The following is a 20,710-nucleotide window of genomic DNA, read 5'->3' as shown; positions in this document are numbered from 1 at the left end:
CAAGCTGTTTCCTTGGCCCATCACAGTGAAATTCTGAAGTCATTTTAATTACATTTCAGGCATATTTCATTAGGTTTTAGAGATGGCCAACATTTTAGAGATTCCTGTAGTAAAGGACCGTGAGCTGTAGTAAAGGACCATGAACTGTGGTAAAGGACCATGAGCTGTGGTAAAGCTGCTTTTACATTGTGACTTCTGTGTGCGTATATTTGTATATGTATGAGAAAAACTAAAGTGTGAGAAACCCCAAATTATCCATGTAATGTGTGATAAACTATTAGAGAAATATGCTGGGTAACCCATTAACTTGACTTTACATAGTATTTATTTGTTTATTGTGTGGCTGTGCTCCTGGCACAGTGAACACGTGGAAGTCAGAGATATCTTTAGAAGGTTGGTTCTCCTCTACCATGTGAGTTCCTCAGACCAAACTCAAGCCATTAGGCTTTGCTGCCTTTCCTCACTGAGCCCTCTGGCTGGCTCTACATGGACTCTAGTGGATCTATCCCCAATGTGAAAGGTGTCTGCAGTGAGAAGTTAGTTCCTTAGAGTGAGCTCTGCTGTGATAGAACTTTCCCTTCCTTCTCAGCAGGTGATATTGGGATGTTTTGGTTGTTTATTCACTCAAAATGGAGGCTCATAGCAGTTAACTATAAAGTGTCAGTTCACTGGCTTCTCTGCTCACCTCAAGCTCCTTTACTAAGCGGACTTTATTAGTTTTTTACAGTGTAGTGAGAACTGAAGATTTATTATAATCTGTAAGTACTGTATATAGCACGTCTTTGGAGTTACTTTTTAGTGTGAGTTCTGTACTTTGGTAGAAAACATTTGGAAAGGAGACACCATGTTCAACCACAGTTTATTTTTTTTTCTTTTGGCTGTGCTGGGGTTGAACTTCAGTCCTCATGCTTACTAGGGAGGCAGTGTGCCACTCACTTAATCCCCAATCCAGCATCTGCTTCTTCAACATGTATGTGCTGCTAGGGTTGACTTGTTTTGTCAGTTACGTTTTTCTGTAAGAGTCCTGAGTTTTCTGATCAAAAGGTCCATGCGCTGTGCAGACATGATGGTCCGTCGCAGCCTAGCACTTGGGAGATGGAGGCAGGAGGGTCAGGCGTCAGCCTCCACTGCCTTATAAGCTAACCTAGGTCTTTCAGATCTCATCTTCAATGGTACTGGCCTGTACCGGTTTATAATTGCCTTATAGGTCTTAAAGCATGAACCTTCCCGCTGGTCTTTGACTGAGAGTGGGTGCATACCTTACGGTTCTAAGAGCATAACTGGGAGGTGGGACAGTGATGTCTCTAGTTCTTCAGGTGCTTTTTTAAGTGCAGTGTTGGCATTTGGTGCCATTTCCTTCTGATGTATTGACATCTATAGATCTAAGTTAATGCAGATTATACTGAAGATCTACATTCTACATTAAATATTCTATTACTTAATATTTAGGTTATACTAAGTACAGTATAATCTAAATAATTTCGGGAGGGATTTTCTTATGTAATTTAAAGTTACCTTTTTAACCTATACAGTTGTGCAGCTTTAGTCAAAAATCAGAAATTGTCTAAAGTCTGAGGCTTTTTGATGGCCGACCTGATGGTGTGACACCTCACTGGTTTATGTATGATTACCTCCTCCTCTCCTGAGTTGTCCCCTGAGCCTTAGGTGCAGATTGTGTTACGGATAAGTTAATTCCGTATGGACACCTCATGCCAGCTTGTCCTCTTTATTTTGACTAGTTGTAAATTCTTACAATCATCTCTACCTGCCCCCAAAATAAGCTTCCTGGATGAGGGGTGAGATTGGTTATTATCTGTGGGTCTACATATGTTTTTAGAATGGATTTAGAAATTAAACCGGTTTAGTCAAGTGGGAATAGTGGATTCTCTTTTAGAGTCGGTGACCCCATGAGCCACAGATACTTGGCTAGGTTTAGACTCCCAGGAGTGAATTCCCTAGTAATCTGTCAGTTACTCCCAATATCCAGGTGACATGCATTTAGTATTATTTATTTGTCCTTCCTCCCCCTCCTCTCTTTTTCTATGTTACCCTCTCAAATTAAAAGTCCCCCCATATATTTCTTCCATTTTCCCCTTTATATTGCCCATGTCCTAATATTTTAAAATGTTTCTTTCATTTTTCTGTCTTTAGTTTTTTGCTTTTCAAGTACTAGGGATTGAACCTAGGGCCTCCCTATACGTGCTAGGCACGGTTTTCATCACTAAGCCAGATTCCCAGACCCCTGGAAAACCTTTTTTGGGGGTGGGGTTCTTGAGATAGAGCCTCATTACATAATTCTGGCTTGCCTAGAATTTACTGTGTAACCTCGAAGGCCTTGAACTAGCCTCTGCTGGGATTAAAGGCATGTACCTCCATACATGGCTCCTTTTAAAACATTTCTAGTGAACATTTCTCTTAGCATAGCTTTGGGTGTATAGACAAGTCGTGGAGACTGTAAAGAGAATTTTAATCTACTTAAGACAGGGCTTCTCTGTGGAGCCCTGGATGTCCTGGCCTGGCTTTGTAGACCAGGCTGACCAGACACTTGCCTCTGCCTTCTGAGTGCTGGGTCTAAAGACAGGAGCCACTCCCACCTGGTGCAGCTCATCTTAGTATCTTGCGTGTGTCAGTGGTCGGTACAGCCTGTGAAGCAGCATTGCAGCAGGAGCTGAAGCTCATTGTTGGGATTCTACAGTTCTCATCACTTGTCCTTGCTGCAGGATGCTGGGTAGTGTAGGGCACCACACCATATGTAGATGTCACATCTCCTTCATTGTCTCTCAGAGTGTCTTTGGATTTTGTTGACTTTGTTACTGCTAAATATATTTTAAAATTATTTAATGAAGAAAATGTCTTTTTGAAAAATCTATTATTCTTTAAAGCTAAAGTTGTTTCTTTCCAAAAGGGCAAGGCTGGGGAGCTAAATCAACTTTTAAATGCAGTTAAATCAATGCAGGAGAAGACAGTTACATTTCAACAGGAAAGAGACCAAGTTATGTTGGCCCTGAAACAGAAGCAAATGGAAACCAGTACCCTGCAGAATGAGGTATACTTTAGTGACTCAGACTGTAGGTTTAGCAACTGTTAACTAAGGCAAATGTTCTCTCTTCCTGTGATGTGCTGCAGTAGGGTTTTAATTTCCCTAGGGCACAGTATAATTTAGTTTTTAAAAGGCAAAACTGTGATATGTGCCTCTCATATAAGGAAATTATTTCACTCATAAAGTATGAAGAAAATGAGATTTACTGAAAAGGTACTCTGCCATAAGAGCCCAATGTTTCTGTGTAATTCCGTTTCCTTTACAAACCCACACAGATGAGACCTTGGAGAAGTAAAGCTTCCATAGGAAACTTTAATGTAATTTGGGGAGAAGTTTTCCCTGCATAAACATAGTTTGCAGTGTGTGGTATTAGTATAATAATGCATTATTATATAATATATAACATAATTAATGTTAATAATAATTATGCTTGTTATAATTAAGTAAAACATGTTTTATATAATTAAAATACATTGATTAAAATAATTATATTTAAATAAATGTTATAATTAACAATTATAGTAATATAGGTACAGCATACTAATACGTTAACATAATATGGAAAAAATGATATTTTGTGGGGATTTGCATTGCATAGAAGGAAAGTAAAGAGAGCTCCTCTCCCTAGGTTCAACGTTTACGAGACAAAGAAGCCCGGTTAAACCAGGAACTACAGAGATTGCGCGACCACCTCTTAGAGTCAGAAGACTCTCATACCCGGGAAGCTCTGGCTGCAGAAGATAGAGAGGCTAAACTGAGGAAGAAGGTCTCGGTGTTGGAGGAAAAGCTAGTTTCATCCTCCAATGCAATGGAAAATGCAAGGTGAGTTTATCCTTTTGGCATGAGCTTTAACTGGTCATTTGTTGAGCTTCATGCTCAGTAAACATTTTTCTTCTATTCGTTCATTTTTCACAAAAGTCGTTGTCTCCATTTTACAGATGAAGAGTCTTAGGGTGAAGCGGTGTAAAAACTTGCTCCAGGCACACAGTGTGGGTCTCATGAGGATCTAGCACTCAAACTTCCTGCCACTTAACCCGTCTTAATAAATACTGTCACTTGTCATTTTAGGGGAATGGTCCTGAAATACAGGCAGGTTTTATTGGCTCTGCCCAGTTCCCCAAAAGGTAATTTAATCATGAGGTTTTACTTTCCAGCAGACAAAGCTGATGGCATGTGAATGCTGTTCATGGAAGTGGGTGGGCAGTGACAGGTCGGAGGCATGGTAGCTGGAGGAGCCACCCTGTGGCTCATTAGAAGCTTACCGTGATTATGTCCCTTCTTAAGTAAAGTTCTCTTTTCCCTCAGTGTAAAGATGTGATATTTATACTTGGTTTTGTTTTTGAGACAGGGTCTCACCGACTCACACTGAGCTTCTCCTGCCTCTGTTTCCCAAGGGCTAGCATTACTGTCATACCTGACTGCACCCTACAAGAATGTTACCTTTTAGAAAAAGCACAGAAGTGAAAAAGACATAGAGCAGAGCTCCATTCACCCAAGGTCATTCTGTGTACTGGTTTATGCCTTTATTTGTATGTATATATTCTGTCTCTTTAAGAGCAAAAATGAGATCATTTTATTACTGCTGTTTTGTGACCTTTTTAGTGCTACATAGTATGTCACTCTGCAGTGAGTCATATGTTTCTGCAACAGTAGTTTATGGCAGCATAGCACAGCATTAATCTGCTTACTCGTTTAATGCTAGACAAGCTGTTTGTAGCTTACACGTGTCATGTGCATGCAGGGCATCGGTTTCCCTGGAGCTGGACTTAGTTGTGAGCTGTCTGGTGTGGCTAGTAGCAGTCACACTCAGGTCCTCTTAATCACTCTGTCTAGCCCTGGAGTGTTTTAACTCTGAGTATAACTAAGAGCGTTGTTGTGAAACCTGAAAATATCCTTTCTGTGTTGACATTAGAATATTTTCTAAGTGTAAATATTGGAAGTGGACCTTGTAGGTCAAGGGCATTTTAAAACATTGGAGATTGTGTTATTAAGTGAACTTTTAGAAAATTGTGTTCACTTATATTTCTAAGTGGAGTTATAATGTATCTCCCCCTGTTTTACTGTGCTCAGTGCTGGGCTGATATGAGGAGATAGTAGATAGATTTGTCTTCAAAGAATGTGTAAGTAGAGATAGCACATACGTGATAGACTATTATGCTTTCGGATTTAGATGGAAAAACATATCTCATATGGAAATGAAAACAAGTGGTCATTTATACATAGGTAGAAATGCCAAGACACCTCAGGCTATCACAGTATGTACTAAAATCCCTTCCTGCAGTTTCCAGGCCCATTATTTCCCCAGCACCTTTGGTCTCTATCCATTTTATTCACCATTGGTATAAACTTTCAAGATAAACATCTTCAAGCAAAGCTGGGGTCTTATCTGACCAGCCTGTGTCACTCAGTCCCCAAATACTATCTTCCTATTTCTTTTTTCCTCCTTGTTTTTTTTTCCTTCATGTTTTGACCAAAGGATGGACCTGACTCTCTTAAGAGATTTTCTGTGACTCTCACCTATTTTTCAAATTCTGTCCCCTTCAGAGTGTTATTTAGTACCCTGGCCCTTCCATCTAAAACCAAACCCTGTTGTGATGTCTTTTTTCTGAACATGTACAGTGCTTTGAGTCTTTGATGGTCTTTATATTACACTTAGTGTATAGACAATTGTCTCATGTCTTAACCTATCCTATTAAAAAAAATAACAAATTCACTTGTGTCTACAAATGATGCTGTTAAACCTCTGTTCTTCCCACAACATATATTAAACATAGATTAAATAGACAGTAGATTTTTGTCATATGAGAAAATCCAATCTGTAAGCCACATTATATCTTCATGAGTATTTAAAACTCATGCATCCTTATAACCATGCTTTGACTTGCTAACTGGTCAAGTCGAATGAATAAAAAATCCAGGGACATTTTGGGGACAGTTTAGGTCTTAGTTTATCTCTTTTCCACAAGAGGGTGCTGTTGGGTAAAATGTCTTCCAAGTGAGAGTTGCTTTTAATTGATTTACTCTTGAGTAAGGGTTTAATGGGATATTAAATATTCATAGAGACCATTGTGGTATTCTAAAAGTAATCGTCATTGGGCAAATACACACCCCAAAGGTAAGATAAAAGCCAGGTCAGGTATGGTAGTGTGTGCCTTTAATCCCAGCACTTCCCAGGCAAGTAGAGTTTGAGGCCAGCCAAAGACTGCATAATGAAACTGCCTCAGAATTAACAAAAACAGATAAATTAATCAATTAGCTTTTAAAAAGATGTCAGTCAGAACAGGTGCTGTGATAGTCAGTGTTTCCAGCCTGATAGAATGTATTATCTTCCAGGTAGGCGACAGGCCTCCGAGCAGGCCTGGGAAATTATGCAGAGAGAGTAATTGAGGTGGGAAGGCCTGTGTCTCCCATGGGCAGCACCTTTCTGTGGTCTGGGGCCCTGGACTGAGTCAAAGGGGGAAAGCAAGCTAAGCATAATTGTTATTGCTGTCTGTTTCTTGACTGTGGACTCTTGCCTCTCTGACTTCTCCGCTATGTTGGACTGTGTCCTCAAACTGTGAGCCAAGTAAGATCTCTTAAGTTGCTTCTTGTCATGTGCTTGGTCACAGTAATGAAGAAAGCAACAGCTGCAGTTACCCGTGAGTAAGTCTCTTGGGACCTCTGGAGAGCTCTGGAGATGTGATAGGCTTCTGTGTGTCCCGTAGACAGAAGAAAGTTTAAAGAAAAAGACTGGCAATCAGAGCAGTTTGTCAGTGGAGGTTATTGGAAAGGTATAGGTTCACCATGGTTGCATATGTGAGGTGCAAAATGGTGTCATTAGACTCCCTTCCTCATTAGGGCTGAAGCTGATAAAGTGATGTGAAAGTCCCTACAGATTTGAATTTATGATAAATTATACTATGGAAGTCTAGAAACTTGAAAGTTGTAATCTACTTATAAAAATTTTTTTTTGCTGTAGTTTCTTATTTAGCCTAATGTTTAATCTGTAAAAGAATCATTGTTTGTTGAGAGTCAGATTCACAGGATGATTGACAGAAACAGGTCAGAGTGACTCTGGCAGGTTTTTGTTTGTGAATTAACCTGATTTGGCAAATGTAGGGAAGGTCAAGCTGAAGAAGTGTGGGTTTCAGCTTCTAAAACTAGGCAAAGCCCTGGAGATGGATGGAGAGGGCTGCATGGTGGGTCAGTGGGGAGATGGATGGGTAGAGGGGTGCATGGTGGGAGGGTGGGGAGATGGATGGGTAGAGGGGTGCATGGTGGGAGGGTGGGGAGATGGATGGGTAGAGGGGTGCATGGTAGAAGGGTGGGGAGATGGATGGGTAGAGGGGTGCATGGTGGGAGGGTGGGGAGATGGATGGGTAGAGGGGTGCATGGTGGGTCGGTGGGGAGATGGATGGGTAGAGGGGTGCATGGTGGGTCGGTGGGGAGATGGATGGGTAGAGGGGTGCATGGTGGGAGGGTGGGGAGATGGATGGGTAGAGGGGTGCATGGTGGGAGGGTGGGGAGATGGATGGGTAGAGGGGTGCATGGTGGGAGGGTGGGGAGATGGATGGGTAGAGGGGTGCATGGTGGGTCAGTGGGGAGATGGATGGGTAGAGGGGTGCATGGTGGGAGGGTGGGGAGATGGATGGGTAGAGGGGTGCATGGTGGGAGGGTGGGGAGATGGATGGGTAGAGGGGTGCATGGTAGGAGGGTGGGGAGATGGATGGGTAGAGGGGTGCATGGTGGGAGGGTGGGGAGATGGATGGGTAGAGGGGTGCATGGTGGGTCGGTGGGGAGATGGATGGGTAGAGGGGTGCATGGTGGGTCGGTGGGGAGATGGATGGGTAGAGGGCTGCATGGTGGGTCAGTGGGGAGATGGATGGGTAGAGGGGTGCATGGTGGGAGGGTGGGGAGATGGATGGGTAGAGGGGTGCATGGTGGGTCGGTGGGGAGATGGATGGGTAGAGGGGTGCATGGTGGGTCGGTGGGGAGATGGATGGGTAGAGGGCTGCATGGTGGGTCGGTGGGGAGATGGATGGGTAGAGGGGTGCATGGTGGGAGGGTGGGGAGATGGATGGGTAGAGGGCTGCATGGTGGGTCAGTGGGGAGATGGATGGGTAGAGGGGTGCATGGTGGGAGGGTGGGGAGATGGATGGGTAGAGGGGTGCATGGTGGGTCGGTGGGGAGATGGATGGGTAGAAGGGTGCATGGTGGGAGGGTGGGGAGATGGATGGGTAGAGGGGTGCATGGTGGGAGGGTGGGGAGATGGATGGGTAGAGGGGTGCATGGTGGGAGGGTGGGGAGATGGATGGGTAGAGGGGTGCATGGTGGGTCGGTGGGGAGATGGATGGGTAGAGGGGTGCATGGTGGGTCGGTGGGGAGATGGATGGGTAGAGGGGTGCATGGTGGGAGGGTGGGGAGATGGATGGGTAAAGGGGTGCATGGTGGGGGTGGTGGTGGTGCTTCTGTAGCTGTGTGAATGGACATGACACCTCCAAGCTATGCACTTGATATCGGGAATATGCAGCAGACGTTGGGTTTTACCCCAGTTTTTAAAGTTTAGAGAACTGTTTTTCTGTCTTGCTACATTTGCACTAAAATACCTTGCAGTCTAACAAGAATTTAATGTATTAAGATGTAGGGAAAGCATTTTGTTGTTGTTGTTATATTTGTAGTTAAATTATTTAAATAAATGAAGCAGTTTGCCTTTATTTGTTTATGTGAAGTCATCAAGCCAGTGTCCAAGTAGAGTCTTTGCAAGAGCAACTGAACATGGTCTCCAAGCAAAGAGATGAGACTGCCCTGCAGCTTTCTGTCTCTCAGGAACAAGTAAAGCAGTATGCTATGTCACTGACCAACCTGCAGATGGTTCTCGAGCACTTCCAGCAAGGTATGCTACTTACATGCTTGACATCTGAGTAAAGAAAAGTTGTGGTTATGGTAACTTTGCCTTACTTGAATATGAAGGTAGGCATAGGAAATCCGTAGTTGGTTACTGACTTATTAAGAGTAAGGGTAAGTCAGCACCACCAAGTTAATTCATGCTCCTTTCATGATTAAAACTATCATACTTTTTTAAAGTTTTAGTATCTCATCACTAATTACAATGGAGTTAAGGAGTTATAGAAGTAAATACGATGGAGAATCAAGTGATAGAGGAGGACGTACAGGCTGGTGAGTTGGGTCAGTGAGTAGGTGCTTGCTGCCAGGAGAGAACCCATTCTTACAAGTTCTCTGAGCTCCACACGTACACTGTGGTCTGAATGCATGCAGACATACACAGGAAGTAAAGTAAGCATTTGTTAAGTGGCCAGGTGTGGTGGCACACAACTTTAATACTCACACTAGGCTAACAGCCAGCAGGTTTCTGTGAGTTCTAAACAAGCCTGGTCTACATAGAGAGTTCCAGGACAGCCAGGGCTACATAGAGAGACCCTGTCTTAAAAATCTCAAAAAACAAAAATGAAGGAAAAAGTTTAAAAGAAGAGCACACAAAGAATAGATGGTGTGCGTACAGAGGATTGTTAGAGTTTTGAAGCCCCCTTTGAGTATTAGTCATCGTGATTACTGTCCTTTGAAATATTAACTTGTTCTTAACTGTTCATTTGTTCTCTGAGGTGGCTACAAGTAGAAAATACTGTTTTAGGGACAGAGTAACAGAGACTAGAATGTTTTTATGCTGAGAGCCAAGTATCTTTGGATTACCTGTTTCTGATCACTGACCCATCAGTTTGTTCATCTACTACATCTAGTCACTGTTAGCTGGGTTAACTGCTGGTTTGATGGGGAGGATAGAGCAGAGGATATTTTTGTGCCTAACGAAACTTTAATTTGTACTTATGTGATCCTTTAGGACTGCACATTTAGTTGAAATCTTTAAATTCCTTGCATCCTGCCAGATGTGGGAGTCCACACCTTTAATCCTAGCACTTAGGAGACAAAGGCAGGTGACTCTGAGTTACACAGATAGAGGCAGGGCTACATAGTGGGACAAAAAAAACAACCCCAAAACAAACAAACAAACAAACAAACAAACAAACACAAAACCAACCCTATTTCTTAAAGTAATTTCTTGGCTGAGTGTGAGAGCAAAGGAGTGTGGAGTGGAGGCTGTAGAGAGTGTTTAGATATTTTTTAATTACTGAAAGTCGTGATGTACTATAACTTTTTCTTTGTCCTTAGAGGAAAAAGCTATGTATTCTGCTGAATTAGAAAAGCAAAACCAGCTCTTAACTGAATGGAAGAAAAAGGCAGAGAGTCTGGAAGGAAAAGTGCTGTCACTGCAGGTAGGAAAACAACTGCCTTTTAGATCTGTGACTTCTAACATAGTCTCATAAACTAGTCCTCCACCATTTAATGTGTGAGCGGTTATATCCAGCCCTCTACTGGCCGGCTAAGAATCTCTCAGTTGGGTTCAACTGGAGGTCAACATGTAGAAGAATGCAGATCGATCCATGCTTATCACCCTCTACAAAGCTTAAGTCCAAGTGGATCAAGGACCTCCACATCAAACCAGATACACTCAAACTAATAGAAGAAAAACTAGGGAAGCATCTGGAACACATGGGCACTGGAAAAAATTTCCTGAACAAAACACCAATGGCTTATGCTCTAAGATCAAGAATCGACAAATGGGATCTCATAAAACTGCAAAGCTTCTGTAAGGCAAAGGACACTGTGGTTAGGACAAAACGGCAACCAACAGATTGGGAAAAGATCTTTACCAATCCTACAACAGATAGAGGCCTTATATCCAAAATATACAAAGAACTCAAGAAGTTAGACCGCAGGGAGACAAATAACCCTATTAAAAAATGGGGTTCAGAGCTAAACAAAGAATTCATAGCTGAGGAATGCCAAATGGCTGAGAAACACCTAAAGAAATGTTCAACATTTTAGTCATAAGGGAAATGCAAATCAAAACAACCCTGAGATTTCACCTCACGCCAGTGAGAATGGCTAAGATCAAAAACTCAGGTGACAGCAGATGCTGGCGAGGATGCAGAGAAAGAGGAACACTCCTCCATTGTTGGTGGGATTGCAGACTGGTACAACCATTCTGGAAATCAGTCTGGAGGTTCCTCAGAAAATTGGACATTAAACTGCCTGAGGATCCAGCTATACGTCCCTTGGGCATATACCCAAAAGATGCCCCAACATATAAAAAAGACACATGCTCCACTATGTTCATAGCAGCCTTATTTATAATAGCCAGAAGCTGGAAAGAACCCAGATGCCCTTCAACAGAGGAATGGATACAGAAAATGTGGTACATCTACACAATGGAATATTACTCAGCTATCAAAAACAATGACTTTATGAAATTCGTAGGCAAATGGTTGGAACTGGAAAATATCATCCTGAGTGAGGTAACCCAATCACAGAGAAACACACATGGTATGCACTCATTGATAAGTGGCTATTAGTCCAAATGCTTGAATTACCCTAGATGCCTAGAACACATGAAACTCAAGGCGGATGATCAAAATGTGAATGCTTCACTCCTTCTTTAAAAGGGGAACAAGAATACCCTTGGCAGGGAAGAGAGAGGCAAAGATTAAAACAGAGACTGAAGGAACACCCATTCAGAGCCTGCCCCACATGTGGCCCATACATATACAGCCACCCAATTAGACAAGATGGATGAAGCAAAGAAGGGCAGGCAGACAGGAACCGCATGTAGATCTCTCCTGAGAGACACAGCAAGAATACAACAAATACAGAGGCGAATGCCAGCAGCAAACCACTGAACTGAGAACAGGACCCCCATTGAAGGAATCAGAGAAAGAACTGGAAGAGCTTGAAGGGGCTCGAGACCCCAGAGCTTCCAGGGACTAAGCCACTACCTAAAGACTATACATGGACTGACCCTGGACTCTGACCTCATAAGTAGCAATGAATATCCTAGTAAGAGCACCAGTGGAAGGGGAAGCCCTGGGTCCTGCTAAGACTGAACGTGATTGTTGGGGGGAGGGCAGCAATAGGGGGAGGATGGGGAGGGGAACACCCATAAGGAAGGGGAGGGGGAGGGATTAGGGGGATGTTGGCCCGTAAACCGGGAAAGGGAATAACACTCGAAATGTAAATAATAAATACTCAAGTTAAAAAAAAAAGAAAAAAGAAAGAAATGGTGACATCATGAACTTTGTAGGCAAATTGATGGAACTAGAAAATATCATCCTGAGTAAGGTAGCCCAGACCCAAATGGACATACATGGTATGTAGTCACTGAAAAGTGGATATTAGCCCAAAAGCTCAGGATATCCATGGTATAACTCACAGACCATATGAAGCTTAACAAGAAGGAAAGCCAAAGTGTGGAGGCTTCAAACCCACTTAGAAGGAGGAAAAATAATCATGGGAGGAATAGGGAGGGAGGAGCCATGGTGGAAGAGGGGAGGGAGAGGAAAAAGTGAGGGGCAGGACCAGGTATTGGAAGAGACAGGAGAGAAATCCAGAGGGCCAGGAGAATGAATAGTAATAAGTAGCAGTGAGGAGTGCGGAACTTGAGGAACTACTAGCAAGTCCTAGACTGCAGGGTTTCAAGAGGCTAATGTGGACCTAATGTGGATGACATTAGCCAAAATTCCTCATAGTGGGGAGATAGATCCTGAAGAGACCACCTCCAGTAAATAGACTCAGCCCCCAGTGGAGGAAGGGGCTACTCACCCTTATAAAATTTTAAACCCAGAATTGTCCCAGTCTAAAGGAATTGCAGGGACAAAAACAGAGCAGAGGCTGAAGGAAAGGCCATCCAGATACCAACCCACCAAGAAATCCATAGACACTAAGCCTGACAGTATTGCTCATGCCAAGAATTGCGTTCAGACAGGAGCCTGGTATAGTTGTCTTCTGAGAGACTCTGCCAGTACCCAACTAAGACAGATGCAGATACATTCAACCACTGGACTGAGCCCGGAGACCCCAATGGAAGAGAAGGGGAAGGACTGAAGGAGCTGAAGGAGATTGCAACGCCATAACAGTATCAATTAAATGAACCCCTCAGAGCTCCCAGGGACTAAACCACCAATCCAGTAGTATACATGGGCTGGTTCATGGCTCCAGCTACATTTGTAGCAGAAGACTTCCTCAACTGGCATTAGTGGGAGGGGAGGCACTTGGTCCTGTGGAGGCTTGATGCCCCAGAGAAGGGGGATTCTATAGGCTGGAGGCAGAAATGGGTGGGTGGGGAGCACCCTCATAGAGGCAAAGGGCAAGGTTATGGGATGGGGATGGGGTTGGGGAGTGGAGACTGGGAAAGGGGATAACATTTTAAATGTAAACAAGTAAAATTATCAGTAAATAAAAAAGAAAAACATTGCAAAAAAAAAAAAAAAAAGAGTCTCTCAGTTGACGTAACATTTAGAGCAGGCCTAGTGAGTGTTAGCTGAAAGTCACTTTAAATGCTTTAGCTCACTTTAGTATCTTAGGGACTCTACAAAAGGAAAACAAATTAATCTACAGAATTAAGTTGAAATCTTCTCTTCTGAACAAAATGTTTTGTATACTGTATTTCACAGTTACTGAGGGTTTTACATATTATGTTACTTGATCTTTTCTTGTGGTTCTCTCTTGTTACTGACTTTAGTAGTTGGAGGGAGTTTGCTTTGCTGGTTGTGTGGTGTTGATTGAGTGGGGTCTCACTTTGTAGCCCAGGCTGAGCTTTTGCTTTCAACAGTCAGTGCTTGCCTTAGCCTTCCAGATGCTGGGATGCAGAAGTGAGTCACTGCTCAGTCTTTGACTTTTATAGCCTCTTGTAATTTTATCTCTCTGTTTTCTATTTTGTATATAATGTCATATATAAAGTATGGGGGAGAGCAACCTCTCTGCCAAGAAATGATGCCAGAGTGGCTTGCTTTGCGTTTTGGAGACACTTTTCTTAGTCATAGGTAGACTCTGGCAATAGCTGGTAAAAGTAATAAAATAACTTTATTTGGAGTTAGTGATAGATACTCTGTTTAGGATTGGTGATAGTCCAAGGAAGGAAACATTTCTACCAAGTTTTAATTTTTTTATTAAATATTAAATGGCTGTAAAAATTTAATGTGTATAATTATTGTATGTAAAATATGTACATGACAGAAGAATAGCAGTAGAGGAAATGCCCACATTTTCTCAACCCAGTGTATTGGAATGCTGTTTTCATGCAGTTCCTGTGGGCATTTCCAGAGTCCTTCCAGTTGTTTCTATGGAAACTGGATTCTACTTTTCCCCATTTTCTGAGACCGAGTTTTATCTTCTGAGTGTGCAGTGTGCTTATTATGTCCTTCCTTCTTTACCTCTCATGGTACACACATTTCTATCAGCTAGGCTTATAGAGTGTGTATGGCAGCTTAAGCTGATAGTTTTCTAAACATGATTATGTTAATTTACTCTGTTAATGTATTAATGGTTCTTGTTCTGTATCCTTGTCAACATGTTACATCATAAGACTTGGAAGTCTTAGCACTCTGCTGACTGGGAAGGTATATTATTTATTTTGTACTGTTTTGACTACAGCCAGCGTAATTTATAAAGAAAATGATTTTGTTGGCATATGGTTCTGAGGGCTGGGAACTCTGATATTGAGTGACTTGTATCTGACAAGGGCCTTCTTGTTACATCATCCCCTTCTAGGACCTGAAAGGCACAGCCAGCAGGGGCCTGAACTTGTCCTTTCTGTAAGGCCCACTCCAGCAGCAGTGGCATTCTTCCCAAAGGCAGCGCTCTATCGAGGCTGTGTTCAGCTCTCAGTTTCCTTTATCAAAGTTTACTGATTATCTAGAAAGATTTATTTTTGTTTTGTTTTGCTTTGCTCTTTGATACAGGGCCTCTCTGTGTAGTCTTTGTTATCCTTGAGCTTGTCGTGTAGACCAGGCTAGCCTTGAACTCATAGAAATCCTCCTGCCTCTGCCTCCCCAGTTCCAGAACTAAGGGAGTGCACCACAATAACCAGCCAAAAGATAAATTTTTATTCAACACTTTTAATTGTGTCCAGTGGTTTCTTAAAGTGAAAGTCCAAATCTTTCACAAAACTAGTTTTATTTTTTAATTTAAAATATAATTTATCATCTTTTAAAAGAGCAAAAAAGCCAGAAAAAACTTAAGAGGAAATTAGTAAAAATAAAAGGTGAACAAGTGAAATAAAATCCAAACAAGTGACAAAGTAACAAAATATAAAGATATTTTCTTCTCTAGTGTCCTTACCAGAGGGCTGGGCTATAGCCCAGGGGTGGGCTGCTTGTACAGTACAGGTGACACCCTGAATTTTGTTTCCAGCGCAGCAAACTCCACAGACCAAAAGTCCCATGTCATACATATAAACACTATGAATCTGTGGTCTTGTTGTTTTAGTGTTTAGATCTTTAAAAAATTATTTAAATTTTCTTTATACCAAATTTAGATTTATAGATTTGGAATAATAATATTGCTATTTGAAGTTTTGTTTCAGACATTTTCAGAATTCAACCCTTAGATAGCAGAATCAGTAAGGAGTGTGTGTGTACATAATTTATATGTATACTATGTGGACACACATGTAATTGATTACAGGGAATGCTACATGATTGTTGGAACTGGTTAAGCTAGTCTGAAGGTTGGGAAGACCACGTCAAAGGCTCAGCTGGAACTCACAGGCACTGGTCATGGCTTTTGTCCTCAGGCCGTTAGGACAGTCATAGTAGGAGGCAGCTCTGTGAGTATGGAAGAAGCTGCTGTCCATCTAAGGGATTTTGTCGTTTTGGGGGACACCCAATCTCTGCTTTTAAGAATTTTCAATAGGTCCAGCCAGCACCTGCCAGATTACTCAGGAACATGAGTTTTCCTTGAGAGCTTGAAGCACACTTGCAGAATGCAGTGAGGGCTGTTCTTGTTGACTAGGGACTGTGACCTATCCAAGATCAAATCAAAAACAAGGTCTAGAATTTACATGGGTGAATTCTCCAGGATAGCCAAGAAGATTAGAACAAAGAAAAGCAGTGAGGAAGGATTATAACAGCCAGTTCTATCTGTTCTGGATCAGCGGGACGGGGGGAGAATGCAGGAGTGGAGTCCAGAAGGTACTTGAGAATGTTTCCTTTCCTTTCCTTTTCTTCTTTTGGTGGTGGTGTTTAGAAAAATCAGGAATGACTATTGCTCCTGGGGTGTAGAGCTCAGGTACTCCTGGTGAGGAGGGCCTGCTTCCTCTTCCAACACAGACTTTTCCCTTCACAGGGTGGTACTAGGCAGCAGATGGCCAGCATGGCCACATCAGGGTGGACTTTGTTCTTGTGGACCATGTGTCTGATGTTGCTGAGGGTGCCCGTGCATTCTTGTTGACATATGGTCCTCACATAAGAAGTGCCTGGGTTTTGCCTACCAGATCAGCATTTCGTGACTACCACAACCCTTTTGCCATTGTCTCTGAGCTCCACTCCCATGGTTGTGGTGAGCCATTGGAGCAGAGGGGTTTGGGGCTTAGGTTATTGGGCCAGGGATATCTACTTACCCTTCTGATCAGTACTCATGAGTACTAAAGCTATATAGCTGGGCACAGATTTAATTGCAGGACTCAGGGTGTGGAGGCAGGCAAATCTGTATAATTCAAGGCCAGGTTGGTGAACATAGGGCACTCCAAGTCAAGCAAGGCTACAGAAGACTCTGCCTCAAAGTCAACACAAAGATGAACGGCGTTGGCAAACTATCCATACAGTAAAATCCATACAGTATAATATCCATACAGTAAAATAAATCCATACAGTAAAATACAGTTAGACCCTATCTTAAACCATGTATAGAGGTGAACTGCAGTTCTCAAAACAGGGCCCCTTACCTGGTAATGGTCTTGACTCCTCTGAGTAGCTTTTGTTTTGTTTTGAGACAGGGTCTTCCTGTACTCATGCTGGCCTCTAGAGTGCTGGTAATACAGGCCTGTGCCTCCACATCTAGATATGACAGTGTGGTTTTTTTTCACTGTTTCATTTATTTACATTCTAAACCCCAACTCCCCTCCCCTTTGCCTCTGAGAGATTACTCCCCCCCCCAACCCCTCCCAAACCCCTTCTCACTCCCCAATTCCTCTTCCCTGGGGCATCAGGTCTCTACAGGATTAGGCGCATCCTTTCCCACTGAGGCCAGACAAGGCATCCTCTGCTATATATGTGCTGGGGCTCATGGACCAGCCCATGGATGCTCTTTGGTTGGTGGCTTAGTCTCTAGGAGCTCTCAGGGGTCTGGGTTAGTTGGCACTGTCGGTCTTCCTATGGGGTCACCATTCCCTTCAGCTCCTTCAACCCTTCCCTAACTCTTCCACAGGGGTCCCAAACCTCTGTCCAATGGTTGGCTGTATCTGCATCTGTCTCGGTCAGCTGCTGGTAGAGTTTCTCAGAGGACATCCATGCTAGGCTCCTGTCTGCAAGCACAACATGACATCAGTAATAGTTGGGCTGGTTACTGGATGGCATTTTCTTCAATCTCTACTCTATTTTTGTACCTGAATTTCTTTTAGTCAGGTATAATTCTGGGTCAAAAATTTTGAAAGTAGGTTGGCGAAGCCCTTCTTCCACTGGGGGCCCTGTCTATCTATTGAAGGTGGTCTTTTCAGGCCCCATCTCCCCACTGTTGGGCATTTTAGCTAAGGTCATCCCCATTGACTCCTGAGAGCCTCTGACGTTCTAGTTCTCTGGGACTTTCTAGAGGTCCCCCCGCCCCTCCAGCCCTACCCCCTGCAGCTGCATATTTTCATTCATTCTCCTAACTTCCCTGGGCTTCTTTCCTGTCTACCCCCATACCTGATCCTGCCTTCCCTTCCCTTCCCCCTCCCTCTCCCACCTACATCACCCCCTCTCTCTGCCTCCTGCGATTATTTTGTTCCCCTTTCTAAGTGAGATTGAAGCATCCTTACGTGGGCCACCTTCTTGTTAAACTTCTTATGGTCTGTGGGTTGTATCCTGGGTGTTCTGTACTTTTTAGCTAATAAACACTGATCAGTGAATACATACGCTGCGTGTCCTTTTGGGTCTGGGTTCCCTCACTCAGGATGATATTTTCTAGTTCCATCTATTTGCCTGCAAAATTCATGATGTCTTTGTTTTTAATAGCTGAATAGTAAGTATTCCACTGTGTAAATAAACCACATTTTCTGTATCCATTCTTCATTTACAGAATATTTGGGTTGTTTCCAGCTGTTATGAACACAGTGTAGCACGTGTATGCCCAGAAGTGGTATAGCTGGCTCTTTAGGTAGAATTGTCTTGGGGCGACGCTAACCAAGCAAGTGAAAGGATCTGTATGACAAGAACTTCAAGTCCCTGAAAAAAGAAATAGAGGAAGACCTCAGAAGATGGACAGATTTCCCATGCTCGTGGATCAGTAGGCTTAGCACAGTGAAAATGGCCATTTTACCAAAAGCAATCTATAGATTCAGTGCAATCCCCATCAAAATTCTAACACAATTTTTCACAGACATGGAGAGAGCAATTCTCAACTTTATGTGGAAAAACAAAAAAACAAAAAACAACAACAACAAAAAAAAAACCAGGATAGCAAAAACAGTTCTCAACAATAAAAGAACTTCTGGGGGAATCACCATTCCTGACCTCAAGCTGAACTACAGAGCAATAGTGATCAAAACTGCATGGTGTTGGTACAGAGACAGATAGGTCAATCAATGGAATAGAATTGAAGACCCAGAAATAAACCCACACACCTATGTACATTTGATCTTGGATAAAGAAGCCAAAACCATACAGTGGAAAAAAGAAAGCATATTCAACAAATGGTGCTGGCCCTATTGGTGGTCTGCTTGTAAAAGAATGGTGATTGATCCATATCTATCACCTTATACAAAGCTCAAGTCCAAGTAGATCAAGGACCTCAACATAAAACCAGATACACTGAATTATAGAAGAGAAGTGGGAAATAGTCTTGAACACATTGGCACAGGGGAAATTTTCCTCAACAGAGTACCAGTGGTTCAGTCTCTAAGATCAGCAATTGACAAATGGGACTTCATGAAACTGAAGGCAAAGGACACTGTCAATAGAACAAAATGGCAACCTACAGATTGGGAAAAAAAGTCTTCACTAACCCTACATCCAAAAGAGGGTTAATATCCAAAATATGTAAAGAACTCAAGAAGTTAGACTCCAAAAAATCAAATAACTCAGTTAAAAATGGGTTACAGAGTTAAACAGAATTCTCAACAGAGGTATCTCAAATGGTCGAGAAGCACTTCAAAAAAAAAAGTTCAACATTCTTAGTCATCAGGGAAATGAAAATCAAAACTACCCTGAGATTCCATCAGAATGGCTAAGATCAAAAACTCCAGTGAGAACATGCTGGTGAGAATGTGGAGAAAGAGGAACACTCCTCCATTGCTGCTGGGATTGCAGACTGGTACAGCTACTCTGGAAATCAGTCTGGCAGTTCCTCCTTCCTCCATGAGAGTGTTTTTGATGGTGTGATGGCCTGGGTAGTTCTTCTGACAGAAGGTTAGGGATTACCAAAAGTATATTTATTGAGAAATACTGGGTTACAAATTTAAATGCGGAGACCAAAATATTTTACAGTAAACTCTTATGTACAGTCTAGAAGTAAGGAAGATTTTTAATCCAGATTAAACTCAAGAAATTATGAGAGTAAAAGAGAACCTTTGTCCTTACAAAAGGATTAAAAGGTGAGTAGTCAGTAGACCAATTCGTGACCTCATTTTCATTGTCCAGAGAACAAAGGGTTTCTATCTACCATACAAGGTACTTGCACAAACTGATGGTGAGACGTGAGGTAGAAATAGCCATATGTGAATACAGTGAGGTCTTCGTTTAAGAATGAGTAGATTCGTGCCAATGTCAGGGTGGTACTTGTTCCTGCGGATCTTGTGCCTGATACAGCTGAGAGTCCCTGTGTATTCTTGTTGATGGTGGTCCTCATATAAGAAGTGGCTGAGGTCTGCTACATTTTAGCTTACAAGAATTAAAAGAACAAAAACATCTGTTACTGTATTTCTTGACTTTATATATCCTTTAAATTTTTACTGTGTTACTGTTACTTTAAGAACATTGTTATGTTATCTTTTAGTAGCTTCTTTATTTAGTTTCTGTAAATGGGCATTGATCCATTGTGAAGGAGTATATGAGGTCAGTAGGTTGCACAGATTTACCCACAGAGGTGCAGCTTCACCACTAGCTGAGCTATTGATTGATTCTGAAGTTCCGCCCAGCCCAGTAGTTTGCAGGACACTTTGCCTACTGTGTTTAATAAACTTTCCTCCTCCAGGAACGTTTGGATGAAGCAAATGCTGCACTGGACTCAGCGTCAAGACTTACAGAACAGTTAGATTTAAAAGAAGAACAAATTGAAGAACTAAAAAAGCAAAGTAGGTCTTTTTTCTTTGTTCTCTAACAGTGCTTCTGTTGACTTGGGTGTGGTCTTCTGCCTTGCCACAGCTGAGTGAGGCAAAGTTACTGTACTCCGTTGCTTCAATTTGAGTCTGAATCTAATGGAACGAGAGCCATTCAGAGAGCCTGGCTGTCCAGTCAGTCCTGGACAGTGAGCTGTGACTGTTGTGTTGCCCGTCTCTCTGTTGACTGAGGGGCTAATTTGACTGATCCAGTTTTCTTTGCTTAATTTTTTTTAAAGATTTATTTTATTTATATGAATACACTGTAGCTGTCTTCAGACACACCAGAAGAGGGCATCAGATCTCATTACAGATGGTTGTGAGCCACCATG

General features: G+C 42.5%; 1 protein-coding gene across 3 annotated transcripts in view; it reads left to right on the top strand.

The window, feature by feature from the left end:
• Trip11 (thyroid hormone receptor interactor 11) overlaps positions 1–20,710 on the top strand; it is a 72,357-nt gene that overhangs the window by 28,080 nt on the left and 23,567 nt on the right. For all 3 annotated transcript variants that reach the window (XM_006240470.5, XM_039112358.2, NM_001412193.1), the window contains 5 exon segments: positions 2,906–3,046; positions 3,669–3,862; positions 8,749–8,912; positions 10,205–10,308; positions 20,255–20,354. In XM_006240470.5, coding sequence (XP_006240532.1) covers positions 2,906–3,046; positions 3,669–3,862; positions 8,749–8,912; positions 10,205–10,308; positions 20,255–20,354 — 703 coding nt within the window.

The sequence above is a fragment of the Rattus norvegicus genome, chromosome 6, assembly GCF_036323735.1.
Source record: "Rattus norvegicus strain BN/NHsdMcwi chromosome 6, GRCr8, whole genome shotgun sequence".
In the NCBI taxonomy this organism is placed as follows: domain Eukaryota; kingdom Metazoa; phylum Chordata; class Mammalia; order Rodentia; family Muridae; genus Rattus; species Rattus norvegicus.
The sequence above is the reverse complement of the archived record's forward strand: the minus strand, read 5'-3'. Positions and strand labels throughout refer to the sequence as shown.